General features: G+C 37.8%; 1 protein-coding gene across 2 annotated transcripts in view; it reads right to left on the bottom strand.

Moving 5' to 3' along the window:
* Positions 1–2742: 2742 nt before the first annotated feature.
* The window catches only part of znf704 (zinc finger protein 704), a 59324-nt gene continuing 44476 nt past the window's right edge, over positions 2743–17590 (bottom strand). Inside the window, exons 5-9 of one of the 2 annotated variants that reach the window (XM_046834461.1) lie at positions 14878–14978; positions 10921–11188; positions 7540–7653; positions 6093–6190; positions 2743–5927 (exon numbers count right to left, since the gene is read on the bottom strand). In XM_046834461.1, coding sequence (XP_046690417.1) covers positions 5816–5927; positions 6093–6190; positions 7540–7653; positions 10921–11188; positions 14878–14978 — 693 coding nt within the window. In that variant the 3' untranslated portion in view covers positions 2743–5815. Of the gene's footprint in view, positions 5931–6092; positions 6191–7539; positions 7654–10920; positions 11189–14877; positions 14979–17590 lie in introns of both variants that reach the window. The other variant, XM_046834459.1, reaches the window with a different exon arrangement.

Below are 17590 nucleotides of genomic sequence, written 5' to 3'. Positions count from 1 at the left end.
CGGCGTTGCCTGTATATATATGCGTTTTCTGTAAGGCTTGTGTTTCTGACTGCAATGAATGATCTCACTGATGTAGCATTGTATAGAAAAAAAGGCTCTTGGGTTCCCAAAACATAGACATAACAAACCAAACGAACGATCCATGTTTTGGAAAACAGATTAAAAAAAAGGACAAAAAGTTCTACAGTACTGCAGTTTAAAAGTCATTTACAAAATACAGTCGGGAGGGAAATAAGAACACCTCTTAGCAAAACACGTCCACTAGAAAAAACGAAAGAAAAGGGAAAACGGCTCCTAAAGCCATGCTCATTGGTACAAAAAACCCAGAGAACTCAGATAAACCGACACCAGATACATTCCTTTTGCTTTCTATAGACGTTCTTATCCATACACACACGCGCGCACACACACACACACACACACACACACACACACACACACACACACACACCTCACCAAGGCACAGTCAGGCTCCAGTGTGTCCCTAAACACTACATTCCTGAAAGCACAGACTAACGTCTGCTCCACAGCACAGCAACAAAATACTCAGACCCTCTGAGTGTCCTCTAGGGACCTGAAGTCTGGTTGGTTGGTCGAATGCATTGCAGAACTCGTTTCTGTCCTATTCTGCCTTTTATTTTAAAGGCACTACCATCCCATCACAGCTATGAGTCAAAACAACCACCACAAATCTTTTTTTATTATTAGCCAACGTGATATTGGCTTATTTCTAAAGATCGGCCTTCATTCCGAACTCTGAACCACAGTTTCATATTCCGATATTATTACCCACATGCTTATTTACAGTAGGAATGCATCCATACAGATACCGGTGCCCGTTTCCTCATAATTGTAACCTTGTATGTAAATGTGTTTAATAGAGAGCATCGAAATTGTGTGAGAAATTCAGAGCAGTGATGCAAGCATGCAGGGAAACTTTCGGATACGAGAGCACTTCATTCCTGCGAGCACTGAGCACTGTTACACTCTGCCCTGCATTGCAATCCATGATATTTTCCCCCTAACACCCTGTTAAAAGATGCTTAATTGCCTTAAACTCAGCTCAAGAAGCTAATTTCTAGCAACATACAGCAACAACCAACATAAACAAAAACTGAAAAAACACTTGGTGCCTCTAATTTAAAGAGTAACTGTTTCTGAGGCAAGAGCATCAGGCTACAGAATGGAAAGCCTTTTCTGGCATTTATAGAACGACCTGCACGCGTACACACACTGTTTTATCTGTATGCATGGTAGAAACCAGATCATTCCTGAAAGTAAAATATAAAAAATAGCAAGAGTGAATTGTGTTTTTTAACTGTGTTACACATCCATACAGCAATGTAGTCACATAGTCAGATCAAATAAACAGTCGTATTGTGATCGGATATATTTTGTCTAATATACTGGATTATATTCTAACAGGAAAGCTTGACTGAGATAAGAAGTCTATCAGTTGTTGTTTATACAATGCAGGTTTTATACTGTACACCAAGAACTCTGTGTCCTAAATACGGCTGTTTCGATGTGTAGCTATATATAAATACTTTATCTACAGAACAGGAAGTATAGAGGAAAAAAAGGCAGCAACATGGCTCCAGGATTCTACTCAACTGTCCTATAATGTAATAATCAGAAATTGCATGGGTAAAAAAGAAACACCATGATGTCACTTGGGGCTATGTAGAACATCTCTTTATATTGCATTATTTTCATGAGGAAATCACCCACAAGTGCTGCCCCCTCAGAGGATTAGTCTGTATAGGACAAAAATGCACCTAATAAATTCTTAGTAATCGTGACATTGTTTTTTTTTCTGTGTGTAAACAACAAAGCTAGCCAGCTAGCCAGCCTTCCCCTTACAGTAACACTCAGAAGATACCAGAAAGCCAGTAAGGGGTTTGGACAGGCTGTAGCTTTTAGGGTCTAGGATGTAGCTCTCAAGATATCAATCTACATCAGGTGTTTTTTTTTTCCTAAAGTGACCCACATTCACATTTCAACTACAGAAAATCACCGGTATTTAACACTTCTAAGTAAAGCTGAGCGATAAGGAGGAGGTTCAATTAGAAGTGAAACTGAACCCTAAAAAACTCAGAGAAATTCATCATTCAAGAAGTGACATCAAGTGAATCTACAATTTTCATAGTCATGAAAATAAAGAAAACTCTTTGAATGAGAAGGTGTGTCCAAACTTTTGGTCTGTACTGTATATATAATTCTTTATTTTTTATGTTTTATTTCCAATTTAGGAGATTGTTTTTTTGGCTTGAAGAACCAAAATCAAACTTATTTTTAGAGTAAATGTGAAAATGAAGTGTGGCTGAATGTTCTGTATATCAGATGAAATTTCCTATAAACTGAATATGACTGTGGAAAATAGTATGAAGCATAAAGGACATAATATATTATTATGCAGGGAATAAGTATACAAGTTTGACATTTTGAACACAGCCTATGTTGAACATTGGAAATGCAGCTGCCATGATATTAAGAAATGGCTTCTTTTTTTAACGTCAATTCAACATCTGTTTTTTCTGTAAAAAACGTCTGTTTTCTATTATCGCCCAGCTCTACTTACAAGCCTAAACCAGCTGTAATGATCCTTTCTTTCAGCTGCAGTGTCACTGAGACTTTTTGTGTGATTTAAACATAGTCAAGGCTCAGAGGAACATACTGATATACAATATTTCTGTATAGAAAAAAAGATCAATAAAAAAGATTGAATATAAACATAAATTGTAGCGTTTCTACATTTTCTTTAATAGACTATAAACTTCACATGACATATAATGGCAGTTTCTTTCACCTTGAAGTACTTTGTACTCTGTAGAAACATCACAAAAAAAAAAAAGGGAGCACAAGGATTTTAGGAAAAGAAAACAAAAAGTTAACATTCTGTGAGATTTTCACATATTTATCCACATTTACACCTGGGCATTTCATGCTTCTTTGTACCTGGATGGTGTCCTGAGAAGATTTTAGATGTACTCATTTACATCTGGTATTAAATATGTGAAATGATTTGAGACCTGATCACTGTATTGGGTGGAACAGGCATTATTCAGCGCACTAAACACCTGCAGCATGTTGTGCTGTTTCTCGTGTCTTACACTGAATTTTGAAATACTGTTAAAGTGGCAACTTCAATAGGGGTGTAAAGAAAAATTTAGCATATTGGGAATCAGACATAACATTAAAACCACTGTCAGGTGACACGAATAGCATTAATGATCTTGTTTCAATGGCACCAATCACATGGGTGGGATTTAATATATACTCAATACTCTGCATTCAAATTCCTCAAACCTTAGTCTGATCAAGTATCTGTGACAAAAGTCCATCTACATCTTAGTTTACAGGACATAACGTCTTAGTGCCAGACACCACAGCACACCTTCAGAAAACTTGGGAGGTCCAGGACAACTTAGTTGTTTAAGTGGCACAAGTGGAACTATACAATATCAGGCAGGTGGTTTTAATGTTATGATCGATTGGTGTATATCAACCAAATAATTTATAATTTACAAGCATTGACCCTGTTCTAACTGTAAAGAAGAAAAATAAAAAAACACGGTCAAAAATGGATGCACACGACAATAGACGTACACTCGCTGGTTCAGGCATGTGTGTGTGTGTGTGTGTGTGTGTGTGTGTGTGTGTGTGAGTGTGAGAGAGAGAGAGAGAGAGAGAGAGAGTGAGCGAGGGAGGTCCTATCAAGCCACGCGAAATGTAACTGAACTAAATCCTATTGGATTGGACGTGTAATGAATCTGATCAGTGGTGAACCCGATCATATTAGATCAATACATTAAATATCAACATAAGATAATTTGTTATGGCAATATTCTTGTATCAAATCCTTCTTATTGAGTTGTACATCGTATCGTCTAATGAACACCCCGTAGCGGCGGTCACAGTCGTGTTGTGGCGTAGTATTTTGAAACGTGTCCTGATTGTCGAATGTGGCCTAGAGATAGGAATTTCTTTTACACTTGCCTTATATAGTTTTCTGAATTTTCTAAACACATACACACTGTTATTCCAGGTGTTCTGAGAACTTTGAAACATCCCTACCACATTGCAGCAACATTTGCAGCGTGCTAACAAACTTTTGCTCGTGTTGTGAGAGAAACATTGCAGGAACGCTTTTTTGTTGTTGTTATTTCTGGACTGGTCTTTGAAGAAGCTGCTGAACATTTCCTGAACATTCTCTCTCTCTTGAGAAATCAGATTTAATCCTGTTTAAAATGCATCTCAGGTTTACACCTTGTGTAAATAATCCTGATCCGGATCTCATCCTGATCCACAAAAAGCAGGAAACGAGCATGTGTAAATTGTGTTTTGGTTTCTGTGAAGTGCTAAAACAATTCTCAGTGTTTTCAAATTTAACGTACACTTACATACATAAATGTCCTGATGGGAGAAAATAAATGAGAAGATGAGGGGTGTGTGTGTATGTGTGTGTGTGTGTGTGTGAGATCACGCACCGGTGTTGGATACTTATTTATACAATACTGCATCAAAAGGGGCAAAAACAGTGCCAGAAACTTACAACTGCCCGCTGTTTACTTCTTGCATAAAAAGTCCATCACTGCTGGAGTCATGACGGCGACGAAGCCCAGAAGGATGCGAACACAGTCCGGTCTTCGTCACCTGCATCAGCAAAAATCCCATTTCCTACTTATGTGTTCACGGTGCAGCATAGTTACACAATCTTCTCAAGGACAGACAACAAACAATACACACTCGAGTGCTTCCAGCTCGTGCCCACTTGCATGAGCTCCCCGGGCTGACACAGGGATAAGTGCTCGATCCTTTTATTACTTCCTACTGAAAACATGTGAGGTCAGGAAAAACGAGTGCAGAAGGAGGCTGTAAACTCGCTGCCTCTTAAAGCGTTTGGACGATGCTCTGCAGGCGACTTAACAAACGAGGGACAAAGTTGTTGGACGCAGGCTCGTCTGAGTGAGTGTGGCTCGGTTTGACACCGCTGCGTGGGGTGTTTATTAACATAGAACTCGTGGAATAATGGAGAACAAAAAAAACATAAACTAGAACAAAAAGAATGGCACAGAAAATCCTTTTTTTGGTTGCAGGTAGATACGATCTACACGTCTCCTTGAAAGAAAGGGAAAAAACAATGAAAAAAATAAAGAATACCTTCGTCGGCTTTTAAACATAGCTGCTGGTTTTGCTTTCGCTGAACGCGTCATCCCTGAAAGAAATGACACATGTATAAAACAGAGATAGAAAACCTGTCCCTTGTGAGTATAATTGCTTGTGACAATACGGAAGATTGTTTTTTGTGTTTTGTGTTTTTTTTCCTCCACCAGGGGGCACACTCCTGATTAAACACACAACCACAACCACGCAGTCTCTCTGAGCGAAAGGGGTGGACAGTCTCGAGTGTGGCTGGCAGTTAGCGCTAATGTTTATCCCTGCTGAAAAGCAGAAGTGGAAAAGCGTTCATGGAAAACAAGGATCTGAGTCTGTACTTCATTTTGTAGCACAATGTGGTTTTTTTTTTTTGTTTTTTTGTTTTTTTTTTAGAAAACAAAACTTGGGCAGTGATGTATCTGGTCCATTCAAGACGAATATTTTACAGCCCAAGATTAAAAAAGGTTTATTTTTTTGCAATATAGCACTACTCGCCTTTCTCCGAGTTTTTGGCAAGTGCACTGGGAATGTTTGAAGAGTATTGTTTCAGATCCTGGGTCCAGGCCAGGAAGTGGAGGATTGTAGGAATTGTGGTACAGGAGGCGCAGCAGAAGAAGTTTCGCAAGCGAAGGAAGCCCCACTCATTTTTCCTAGCTCAGTCCACAAACCTCTGGCAGGCTTTCTTCCAGCGGCACGCAGTGCACCACATGTCTCTGTTTTCCATCCCATACACCTTTCGGCACTTCTTACCCTCGCCTCGGGACTTCCTGCTACACCAACCAACAAACACACAAATGCACAGACACCATTACCAACACACACATACACACACCACAACCGAGTCTTCCATATTTGCCTTTGAGGCCTGACTGGTGGAAAATCAACCATGTTATGCTGGCAGGTAATGAGCGTCGAAAATGAAGCAGATGTACCTGAGTGAGCCTGAGGCTCGGGGTAGAGACGAGAGCACTGTGGTGGTCTGAGGGCGCTGCTCACTAAAGCCTTGCGTCTGATTGTGTGTGGGAGAGGCCTGGAACACAAATCAGCTTGTTTACTACACACACCAATACGCACAATCTACAAATATTAGTCTTTTGTTTGATAACTTCAGACAGATAGAACGACTTTGCATCATGTGGTCGTTATGCTCTTATCGGCTTTATGTGTATATCAGAAAAGTAAATGCCCTGAAACAAAGGGTGTGTTTTCTTTTTCTATAGAATGGCCATTAAAACCCTTTTTTTGTACGATGGTATTCAGCTAAAATTCTGCTTTATCAATGAAAAAAGAAACACGTCCTCGTCATGTCCTTGTCAAGACTTGATGTGACGTGCATGAACATGAACTGTATCGGTTAATAAAAACCGGATGGAAGAAGAAATCAGCCAGTTCATCCCTCACACTTTTTGCTTATCTTATTATTTGGAATGGAAGCAAAAATGACGCAACCGATGTCATGTCCTTTGAATGAACTGTCACATTATTTTCTAGAATTATAATAAGCCTTGTGTCTTTTGTTTGTTTGCTATCAGAGATCAGAATTCTGCTGAATGACACTAAATTTATGCTTGGATACAACATGTACTGTAAATTTCTCCACTTCATATCAACAATTGTGTTAAAGGGAATCTTAAACTAAATGATTTTCAAGTGTGATTTAAGTGCAATCTCAAAATACTAACATGTTTTGCTGCATAAAGTCACATGGATGCAAACCATTTAAGCTTTTTTCTCATTTTTCTGTGTAAACTCATATAGATGTGTCTGAGCAGTGCTGTGAGATGTCGAGCCATTTCGGTGTCTTTGACAGAGAACCTACTAATCGAATGCCTTTCTAAGCAGACATGTGTGATTGTCCTCCACTTGATACAGCTTTCTAGTGCACAAAACAACTAATTACTGATCTTCACTGTTTCCAACAACCAATTACTGATCTTCAATGTCTATCACTTTTGTTCCCTTCTTTGTTCTTCATGCTTTCTCAATAGACTTAGGAGAATATAATTACAAAATATTGTTATTATATGCCTAAATACTGTAGTTACTGTATGGTGTTATGACCAAACAGGTATTTCTGCATGAAGTAAATTTTCTGTGACCATGAAAACACAATGACTATAAAAATGAGCTTGGCAACTTCCTTAGAAAAGAGCTGGCATTACTGTCAGTGTGTATATACACAAAATTATAGTGTTTGTGTGTGTGTGTGTGTGTGTGTGTGTGTGTGTGTGAATGTGTGTGTCTCACTGTATTTAACTAAACCACTGCTTTGTGTACTGTACTGTTGTGAAACATACTCTATAAGCTGATTGCAAGGGTGTGTGTGTGTGTGTGTGTATATATATATATATATATATACATATACACATGTATACTCACTGGAGTTCCGGTAAAGGTAACGGGTGGGGACTGCCAGGAGACGCTGAAGCTGCTGCTGCTGGTGGGGGTGAAGCGAGCTGAGCTGGTGGAGGGGATGGAGACTGGAGCTGTGGCCTGTGGAGGGACAGCAGGAAAACACACACATGAAGCGGACACTCATTACACTGAAACAGGTTACAGCTGAGAGAGCAGCACTAATAGCTCAGAGTAGGTCTCAGAGTGCTCCTCTGTGTATCTGAACAATTTATGAGCTGTCCTTGGTCCCATTGTTTTTAAACTGTACCTAGGTCGCTCGGATAACATCAAAAGCGAGCAGATGAACGTTTTGTCATCGTGATTGTTCGAAGAAAAGCTTATAAATGCTCCGTTTATATATAGAAAGAGTAGGACTTCTGCCAGAATTTTTATATTCGAGGTGACAAATGGCTATTTAGGTAACAGGTAGGAGAGAAGGGGAAAACCATTTTTAGTGTGGTGTAATTTTCCACAGCAGTGAAACTTTCCTTATGTGGGTGGAGCATGTGTTTGTGTTTTACAGATGTTAATATAGAGGAATATTACACGCACAAATGCAAACGCTATATTGAATGTCAGCTCAATATTTCAGCCTATAAACGTACTGCAGCAGTGTGTGTGCTCTGGCACTGCTTAAAGTTCAAAATACATGAAACAGATGCTGCGCCTTGATGAAAATTTTACCGGATTTATTTGAACTTTATGTGAAAAAAATGGCTGCGCTTGTTTATAATAATGAGACGGAAAACCCAGTAACTGTAAAAAAGACAAAAAAGTTAAATATATATATCTGTAACCAAAGGTACCTGTTTTCTGTCAGGAGTCTTTTAAGATCATGGAAATGTGTAATCTCTCTTTGACTCAGTTTCATGAGAGTATAAACCACCCACTCCTGCAACATTTTCAGCCCTTCTGATCTCTAACGCCACAATAATATTGCCAGATTTGCCTTTAAAATTTTTCTATTTTCAATGTTAGATTTTTTTTTTTCTGACTTCTTGTAGAGCTCATAACAAATACCCGAATAGCAATTTTAGTTTTTAAATCCTGGCGTACTTTTTCTGGGCATTACGTGTTATTTCATCATCCAGGAAGGTGATACAAAGTAGGGCAGCGTGTGTCATGTGAGCGTAAGATCTGTGCCCATGGAACTACCAATCAGGATAATTAATGGCTTAATGAAACATATGATGACATGTCATGTCATGCGCTGCTCAGTTTGACACAAATTCATATGAAATATGAATATGAATATGAAATACTTTTATCCCTTGTGCAAACGTTAGGACACTCGTATGGTGGATCCAATTATAATCAGAATCAAAATATTTGATAAAATAAAATACAGGCATAATATGGATACTCTTACAATTATTTTTAATTAAGTATTTTATAAAGCTTTTTTCAAATAAATTCATATTACACCAATCATACACAATATAAACAAAAGCATTGGGACACCTGATTTTTCTATCCTATAATGTGCAGCATTAAATTCTCCCTCAACTTGAACTAGGAAACTCCAACCTGTTTTACTGTGACAATGTTCCTGTTCACACAGAGCTCCATGAAGATGAACATGGGCTCACATGGGCTAAAATGGAAGATCTAAAGTGGCCTGCTATAGAGTTCTGACCTCAAACCTACAGAACTACAGAAACATCTTTCCAGAAGTGTGGAGGTTATTATAACAGCAAATGGGGACTAAATGTGGAATGGGATGTTTAAAAGCACATGCGATTCTTAGGTTAAGGTGTCCACAAAATTTGTGTCCATATAGTGTATAGATTTTAAATAATATAACAAAATATACATTTTACAAATTTCAATTCACTTACTTTTGTATTTTAATTATAATTTTATTATTAATATTTGATTCGTGTATTTCTTGATCAAATATGTGATCAGATAAGAGAAAGAGGAATAACAACTGCAAATACAACATTAATATATTTCAAAATATAAATGATAAGACAGACTGTCTGAAATGAAACAGCTGACTCAGTAAAACAAGACACTGATTGCCGTGGATCCTGGGATTAAACTGAACAAAAAAAACCTAGATGACTAATTTCTGAGTTTGAGGGGGAATTTCCCGCTTTACACAGGTTTGCTTGTGGTCTGATGGGCTGGCAGTGAAATACCACTTGTAACTGATACAAAGTGCTTTATATTGAGTGTCAGCAGTAAATGAGTAGAGCATATCTATTACTTCTGTGCATAACTTAAACATGTTTCATTCGGTAACAGTTCAGCCTTTGTGTGAATGACTAAATATCGATCACAGACACGTCATTTCCTTTCGCTCGTTTGTAGCTGACGAGCTTTGCGATGGCGAAATCGAAAGGTGCAAAACAGTTTCGTGTAAAACACTTCATGATCAAGTCTAGTTAATGTTGCATTAAAAGATCATCTGGCAGTGTTTTTTTTTTTTTTTTACATTCAAAGGGTTAAATCTGGGTTCATTTCCAATACTTCAGTGCATGCATAAGATGGATGAGGTGTTTATATTTTGAAACACATGAACTACAAGTAGATTATATGTAACCACAGCTCAAGCCTTCAATGGCTGCATGATCAGGTTGTTATTTTGAGCAGACCATGCAACTGTAACAACCAGCAACAGTCATTTAACCAAGCATCCTAAAATGACTCAAGTCACTGAAAGAGCAGTTCGATGTAAATATAGTCAGTGTATTCAAATGTAACCTTTATGTTTTGCTGAAGACACATAGAGGTCATGAGGAAACTACCACACAAACATGTAATCTGTTCTACTATAGCCCACTAATGACTAAGTGTAGTAGGTTCTTTACCGTGATTTATGTGAAAGCCATTATACTATGAGCCTCCCACACTAACATGTAACTTATTCTTGTAAATGTGCAGATATACAATACCCCGGACTGCAGTGAAATTGAAATGATAAGAGTAAACTGTAATCTACATGCATGTGTGCTCTAAACACAGGATTTTGAGAATTATAAAAATGTGAACTAAAAAAGAAAATAAAACATAAAGCTTACAGTTTGTTCATAAGTACAGAATCCTTGCTACAGCTTATTAAAAAGTTCTCAACATAAAAAGCCATTCATAAACACTTGAATAAAACTTTTTGTTAGATTTTTTGCTCTTTCAAGGACTACTCAAAATTCTACATTTACACAAGGCTTCAACATCAGATGCAATGTTATGTGTGAGTGAAATTTCTGTGGTATGCCAATGTCAACTTCTTCACTTACAATATGTTTGTGAGCTTTTCTAATACTTTTATCTCAAAAGATCAAACTCGAGAACTGTAAGAATATCATCGATGTAATCGAATGTTATCCCTGATAAATGCTTGTAAAAGCGAGTGGGTGGTACCTGGTAGGCGTGGTCAGTGTGCACCAGGTAGAGTGCACTGGGGGCGGAGCGACTAAGAGGGGTGGAGCTGCTGCTTTCGCTCTTGGCTCCGCTGGTACTGCTGGAGGTTTCGGTTCTCCTGTGTTCGGCACCAGGTGGAGGAGACAGAACAGACGGAGACGCAGGGGACAGACTGCTCAGGCCGTCAGCCACCGAGTCTGTATTCAGCTTAATCTCGGTGTAATAGAAATCCTCCTCTCCATCACTGCACTCCGAGTCGCAGTTCCGCCTGGGGGCAGGGGAGAGAGAGCGAGAGAGAAACAGGGAAAGGTTTTGACACCATCCCATTAGCATACTGATTCAGTTGGTTGCATTGCTCTAATTACTCTGAGGAGCAGAACTGCACTTCCATCCATGAAATATTTGCAAATTAATGTCAGTTTAACAGGAGCTGTATGCAAATACAATTACAAATGCTGTGTAATGTGCAGAATATTTCATTACGACTCGAAAGAAAATCTGTCATGTGCCTTAAGCGCAAGAGAAAGCTCTTAAAATGTCCATTAAACCATCTAACAGTCTGGCAGTCAATGTGCTCTATGTTTATACAACAATATTAGCTTTTAATCCTGCAGACGGTGATGACTATTAGGTTATGTTCATATTACAAATGTTATTGTTTGATTCAGATTAAAGCTAAAATGATTCCTCCATTCCTCCGGAGCAGTGTGTTTCCCCACGGACCATTATTACTGAGACACCACTTGCTTAACTCTGGAGTGCTCTGGACAGGTAAACACAGAAGACTCATAATAATGAAAAAAAAAAGAGGAATGGGGAGAAAACAGTGAGAGGCAAGGAGAAGATTCATATGGAAGCCTGTTTCCGCCACATAAAAAAAAGTTTGCCTAATTTAGACTTTTATTCGCAATTTAGAAAAAAATGTTGGCCAATCGAGCAGCGTCACCCCTCTCTAGTGCCAAAAAGCTTTACAGATTAAAAATTAAATCAATCTACATCAATAGAATCGCCTGGTATGAAACTAAGGCTGCAAACCCTGGAGAGAACCCTGTCTAACAATCAGCTCTGGAGGAGACGGAACAAGATGAAGCAGAGGAGCCACATTTGTACACCAACAGCTTCAAACTTCAGACTAACAACATAGTTACTGGTGAATGCACCAGAAATGTTGGATTTGTACGAAAAAAGTCGGAATTAGGCAAACTTTTTTTTTTATGTGGCATAAAGAAAACGACAAAAAGTTTCCAGTTTGAAATCATTTAGGGGTTTAGGGAAATGCAGCTCAGGCTGTATTCAAATTACTTTTACATCACCACATAACAGAAATAAGGTGGTCTTGATTTTTGTGTTCACAGAACTCAAAAAATGGATATGTATCATAATCAGAAAAAAAAAAAGCCTATAAGTTACCAAAAGCATAGACAGTTGATATTAGATTTTGTAAGTAAGACATATACATGGTTAGAGCCATCCAGATAATTTTTCTCCAGTTACATCTAGATTCGTCTAGATAAAATAAGAGAGAGAACATTTCTTAGTTGAACCTATTCCTTATGTTCTTTTCATTAAAAAATTGTTCAACTTCAAAATTAACTCATTGTGCAACCAAAATGGTAACAGATTTTCTGAGGTTCTAATGAAGCTGTAGTTTATACTAATAAATTTATCTTTACCCACCAACACTGTTCAAACAAATGACCTTCGGTTCCATTTTCCAGCATCGTTATTCTACAGGATATAATTCAATTTACCTTACCCGTCATTACTTCAGTGCTGTAGTGCTGTCTCTGCTCTAACACACCTGACTGAACTCATGAAAGCTTTCTGTAATTATCTATTACATCTCACTGTGTGTGCTGAAGTAGAAATTGGGTCGTGCTTTGACCCTCATCAAACGTTCTTCAACTCATTTCGAATCATCACAATAATCTTCTGCAGTCAGTCTACCATGTTTTGACACATTGGGTTAAAGCAAAATGCGCACATTTTAGTTGTTGTTTTTTTTTTTTTTTTTAAAACCACACTTGCCTCTGCACCGGCGTATCATGTGGGAGACAATAGCTTTTAAAGCAGGAGACATGTCTCCTCTTGTTTGGTTTTGATTAGATGTTGCCTTTATGCAAAACCGTCCATAATGTACCAAGGCAAACGATCTCAAAATCCTTATTGCTCGTGTCCTATAGCATTTGCAGCATTTTTAAATGCCAAAATTAAAAAGTCTCCTGAGAAGAAAACAACAAAGATATACAATATATACAGATGAAAAGTTTCGTTTTTGCCTAATCCTTCAAACTAGAATGTGACCAAACTGTTTTTTTTCTGCAAATTAAAACTGAAGTGATTTAACCTGACAGGGTTCATTGTCTTCTCTTTGGAGGACACCATTTATACATATCATTTATACAACTGGCCAATTCAGGGGGGAAGAGATTTGCTCAAGGGCCAAGCAGTGGAGCTTGGCAGCGCTGAGTTTTAAACTCATGACTTTCTAATCAGACATCCAGTATCTTAACCATTGAGCTACGACTTCTCGACATATTCAGCATGAGTCACTTCTAAGAAGGAAGAGGAAATTTGCAAGATCTTGCTGTACATGTATAGCATTGATGGGTTGCTTAGTTATTTGAAAAATTAAATAATACATAATACAGATGAGAATTCACCTATGCAGCATATGACATGTAGACCTCTGGTCTGAAATGCCTGCTACACCCTTATACAGCTTGTTGATGACTTACAGTGCGTTGTCACTTTTAAGTGTGTAATCTAATATAAAATTTCTAATAAAACATGCAATGCAGATCCTGGAGTTATTGTGTATCCAGCTGGTGCTCTTCACTTTGTTGGAAACAACTTAGTTCCTGGCCTGAGGGAACATCATCTGCATAACATGGTACTTATTTTGATTTCTGTAATTTACTGACTGTATAAAGCTATCGGGCATAATTGTGAAAGTGTTTTTGCTGTTCACAATCATTACAATCACATCCTATTATTTGTTTGAAATGTTCTATAGAACTGATTTCAGTGTTCGAAGGGTATGTGAGTATTCGTGATATTCATTATATACTATATGGACAGACGTTTGTCCACCTGACCATAATATTTATATTCATAATATTTATGTGCTTTTTGAACATCCCAATCCACGTTTAGTCCCCGTTTGCTGTTATTATAACTTTTACTTTTCTAGGAAGATGTTCCAATAGGTTTTGGTGTGTGCTTGTGGAAATTTGTGCTCATTCAGCCAAAGTCATGTACTGCTGTAGGGTGAGGTGAGGAGGCCTGAGGTGCAGTCAGTGTTCCAATTCACCTCGAAGGTGTTCAATAGGGTTGAGGTCAGAGTTCTATAGCAGGTCACGCAAGATCTTCCACTCCAACCCATGTAAAGAATATCTTCATGGAGTTTGGCTTTGGGACATTGTCATGCTGGAACAAGTGAAGTGAGAAAAAAAATATTTTGTGGTAACAGTTTGGGAAAGAATCACATATGGCTGGAAACATCAAGTGCCCAAAATAATATCGTCCATATAGTGTATGTACTCATGGGCACATCTGAAAGATATTGATAGCTAGACTACATAGAGAAAATAGCAACTCAGTGGTTAAGACGTTGGACTTTTGATCGAAAAGGATTTGAGTTCAAACCCCAACACAACCAAAGAAACTTACTTCTGGGCACTTAAACAAGGCCCTTAACCCTCAACAGTTTAGTTTTATAAATAAGAAAACTGTATGTCACCCTGGATAAGGGCGTCTACTAAAGTTCATAAATGTTTTTCTGGAATCATCCAGAGGCGTATTGTGAAATAGAAACCTTTGCTAAGATTATAACCATATGTAGTGTTTCCTCTCAGTTAATAAAATGATGTTCAGGATTCAGCTGAAATATCTATTATGTGTATAGAGAATATTTTATCCATAATTTGTAAACTGTTTAATTCTGAGTGTTCTTACCCCAAGTGGACGGTGCGGATGTGTCTCTGGATCCCCGCTGCAGTACTCAGAACCTTGCCGCAGTTCTTCCACAGACACTTAAACATCACCTTCATGGAGTTCTGCACGAAACACAAGTGACACAATGACATCACTAATCCATTCTGCCTTTCCAATTAAATGTAAAACTTAACAAAGAAACAAAAACCTAAGGTAAAAAACCTACACACACACACACACACACACACACACACACACACACACACAACACACTTGTCTAAAAGTCTCCATAGACACTCTCTTTCTCGCCTTCTCTTTCCACACATGCTCCTGAGGTACCAGTGTTTCTCTCTCTTTCTGTTCCCCAGACCTGCCTGTTACTTTCTGTTGCTCCTCTGAATCAAATTCTCATCATTTGGAAACCATTCGCTGCTGCTGAGGATGATTCCAGAGGAACAGCTTAATGACTATAGAGGCGCGCTCAAGAACCAGAAAGGTGACTACAATTTCCATAATCAGTTTTGCATTTAAGTCTCCATCAGTGAACAGTTAATAAGCTCGACAGTGATGGAAGTAGATTAAATGGGCATATGGTGTCACTCAGATGAGGATGGGTTTACTTTAAGTTCTGGATTTAAATTTTTCTTCCTCATACCACCTCAGGAAGTTTTTCCATAGAACTGTTGCTGAAGGCTTGCTCATTAGGGATAAACAAATGGATGAGTTTTTTTTGCATGTGTAATATCCATTGTTTGAAGTGCAATACAAATCGAATTTAATCAAATTGTATCTGTCACACAGATACATCTGTGGACATTTTCAATTAGGGGAAAATATTCCTGCATTTTGTACACTGATTGTATAGACACTGGGGAATAAAATGGCTTCTTTTTTTAAATTACACAGTTACTGTTGCATCCTTTATTCTGGTCACAATGTGTGGATTTTCTAGCATTTTCTATAACCAAAGCTCTGACCACAGATCCAGCTATAAAGAAAAATCCACTTTTTATAGCTTAAACAATAAACACATAATAAGCAAGACGTGGCCTTCAATAATTAATGAATCACTAGTGCATTAACTGTGTTTAAGAAAAATAAAACCATCCCGGAAATAAAAATCAGCTGCATGGTGGTAACCATACATCTATTCGTGTTGATTATTTTCCAATAATGTCCTGTCAGGTTTTATTTCGTAATGTTTGATTCCACCTGGCAGAATATTATAATTTTGCCGTGGCGTGTTTAACCTGTGAAGGCACACATTTTATTTCCATAAGGAGATCTTTTGTTTTAGGCTGGTGCAAAATATCAGTGTTGTCCTCTGAGAGCACGAACAATAATAAAATAAGTCCCAGTGCCAACAGCCTACATTTAATTAATCACCAAAAAAAACACCAAAACACATTCACTCATCATAATACACTGTGAAGAAAAAAAAATAAATCATATAATGATATACACTACATGGACAAATGTTTGTGGACACCTCACTATAAGATTTGTCCTTGCTTTTCACATTTCACATTTAGTCCCCATTTGCTGTTATAATAGGCTCCACTCTTTTTAGATGTTCCACTAGATTTTGGAGCGTTCTTGTGGAAATTTGTGCTCATTCAATTAAACGATTGTTAGTAAAGTCAGGTAGTGATGTAAATTATGTGTGGAGGCCTGGGGTGCAGTCAATGTTCCAATTTATCCCAAAGGTGTTCGATAGGGTTGAGCTCAAAGCTCTATAGAAGTAGATCTTCCACTCCAGCCCATGTAAACCATATCTTCATGGAGCTGGCTTTGTGCACAGGGGCATTGTCATGCTGGAACAGGTTTGGCTCTCCTAGTTCAAGTGAAGAAAAAATTTAATATTTTGTTGATCCAAAGACATACAGTATAAAATTGTGTGGCTCCATTTTTTTGTGGTAACAGTTTTGGGGAAAAACAACATACAGATGAAAAGTACTTTTGTCAGTATAGTATAGATGACTTTTTGTTTTATTATAAGACTAATAAGTCTTTTCTTAATAGTATTTCTTATCCTCCTTCCTGTTTACAGGTGGCATCTTTTCTAGATAATTGTATTTAAATTGTTAAGATATTTTCTTTTTTTAGCTTTGAATATTACAGAACTCAGACATGAAGTACACAGCAGAATGTGTCTTATAGTGAATGCTCAGACAGATGCAACTGCAACTTTAGTTTTTACTAAAATGCTTGCAAACTAACCCAAAATGTATTCCACAAAATCAATGTCCAAATCAGGCAAATAGTCAAACAATCAGCAAACAACATATTTAGAAGAATCCAGAGACTGAAATTTGTGTGAATTTGAAAACAACAATATTAAAATATAGATGAGTAGATACAGATGAATATCATTAATGATTAAAAATAACATAATTAAAGGTAAATTGAGCAAATTTGTTATTTCAGAAGTGTGTATCAAACTGGTAGCCCTTCACGTTAGTCGGTACCCAAGAAGTAACTCTCAGTTTCAAAAAGGTTGGTGACCCCTGCTGTAGACCATGCAAGTTGCTGGGAGTCAGAATTCTCCAGAGACCTGACAGGGAAATGTTTATAGTGTTTTATAGTAAATCTCATTCTACATGCTGTGAACATCAACATTTATTACACCAAAATAGAGAGATGGTAAACACACAAATGATGTGGTTTGTTTCTTGATTTCTCTCACCCACATTCCACTGATGCTGGTTTAAATAGGTCAGAGTTCATTGTTATT

Source organism: Silurus meridionalis, chromosome 22 (assembly GCF_014805685.1).
Source record: "Silurus meridionalis isolate SWU-2019-XX chromosome 22, ASM1480568v1, whole genome shotgun sequence".
Taxonomy (NCBI): Eukaryota; Metazoa; Chordata; class Actinopteri; order Siluriformes; family Siluridae; genus Silurus; species Silurus meridionalis.
Note: the sequence above shows the minus strand (reverse complement) of the source record. Positions and strands in the feature narration are given on the sequence as shown.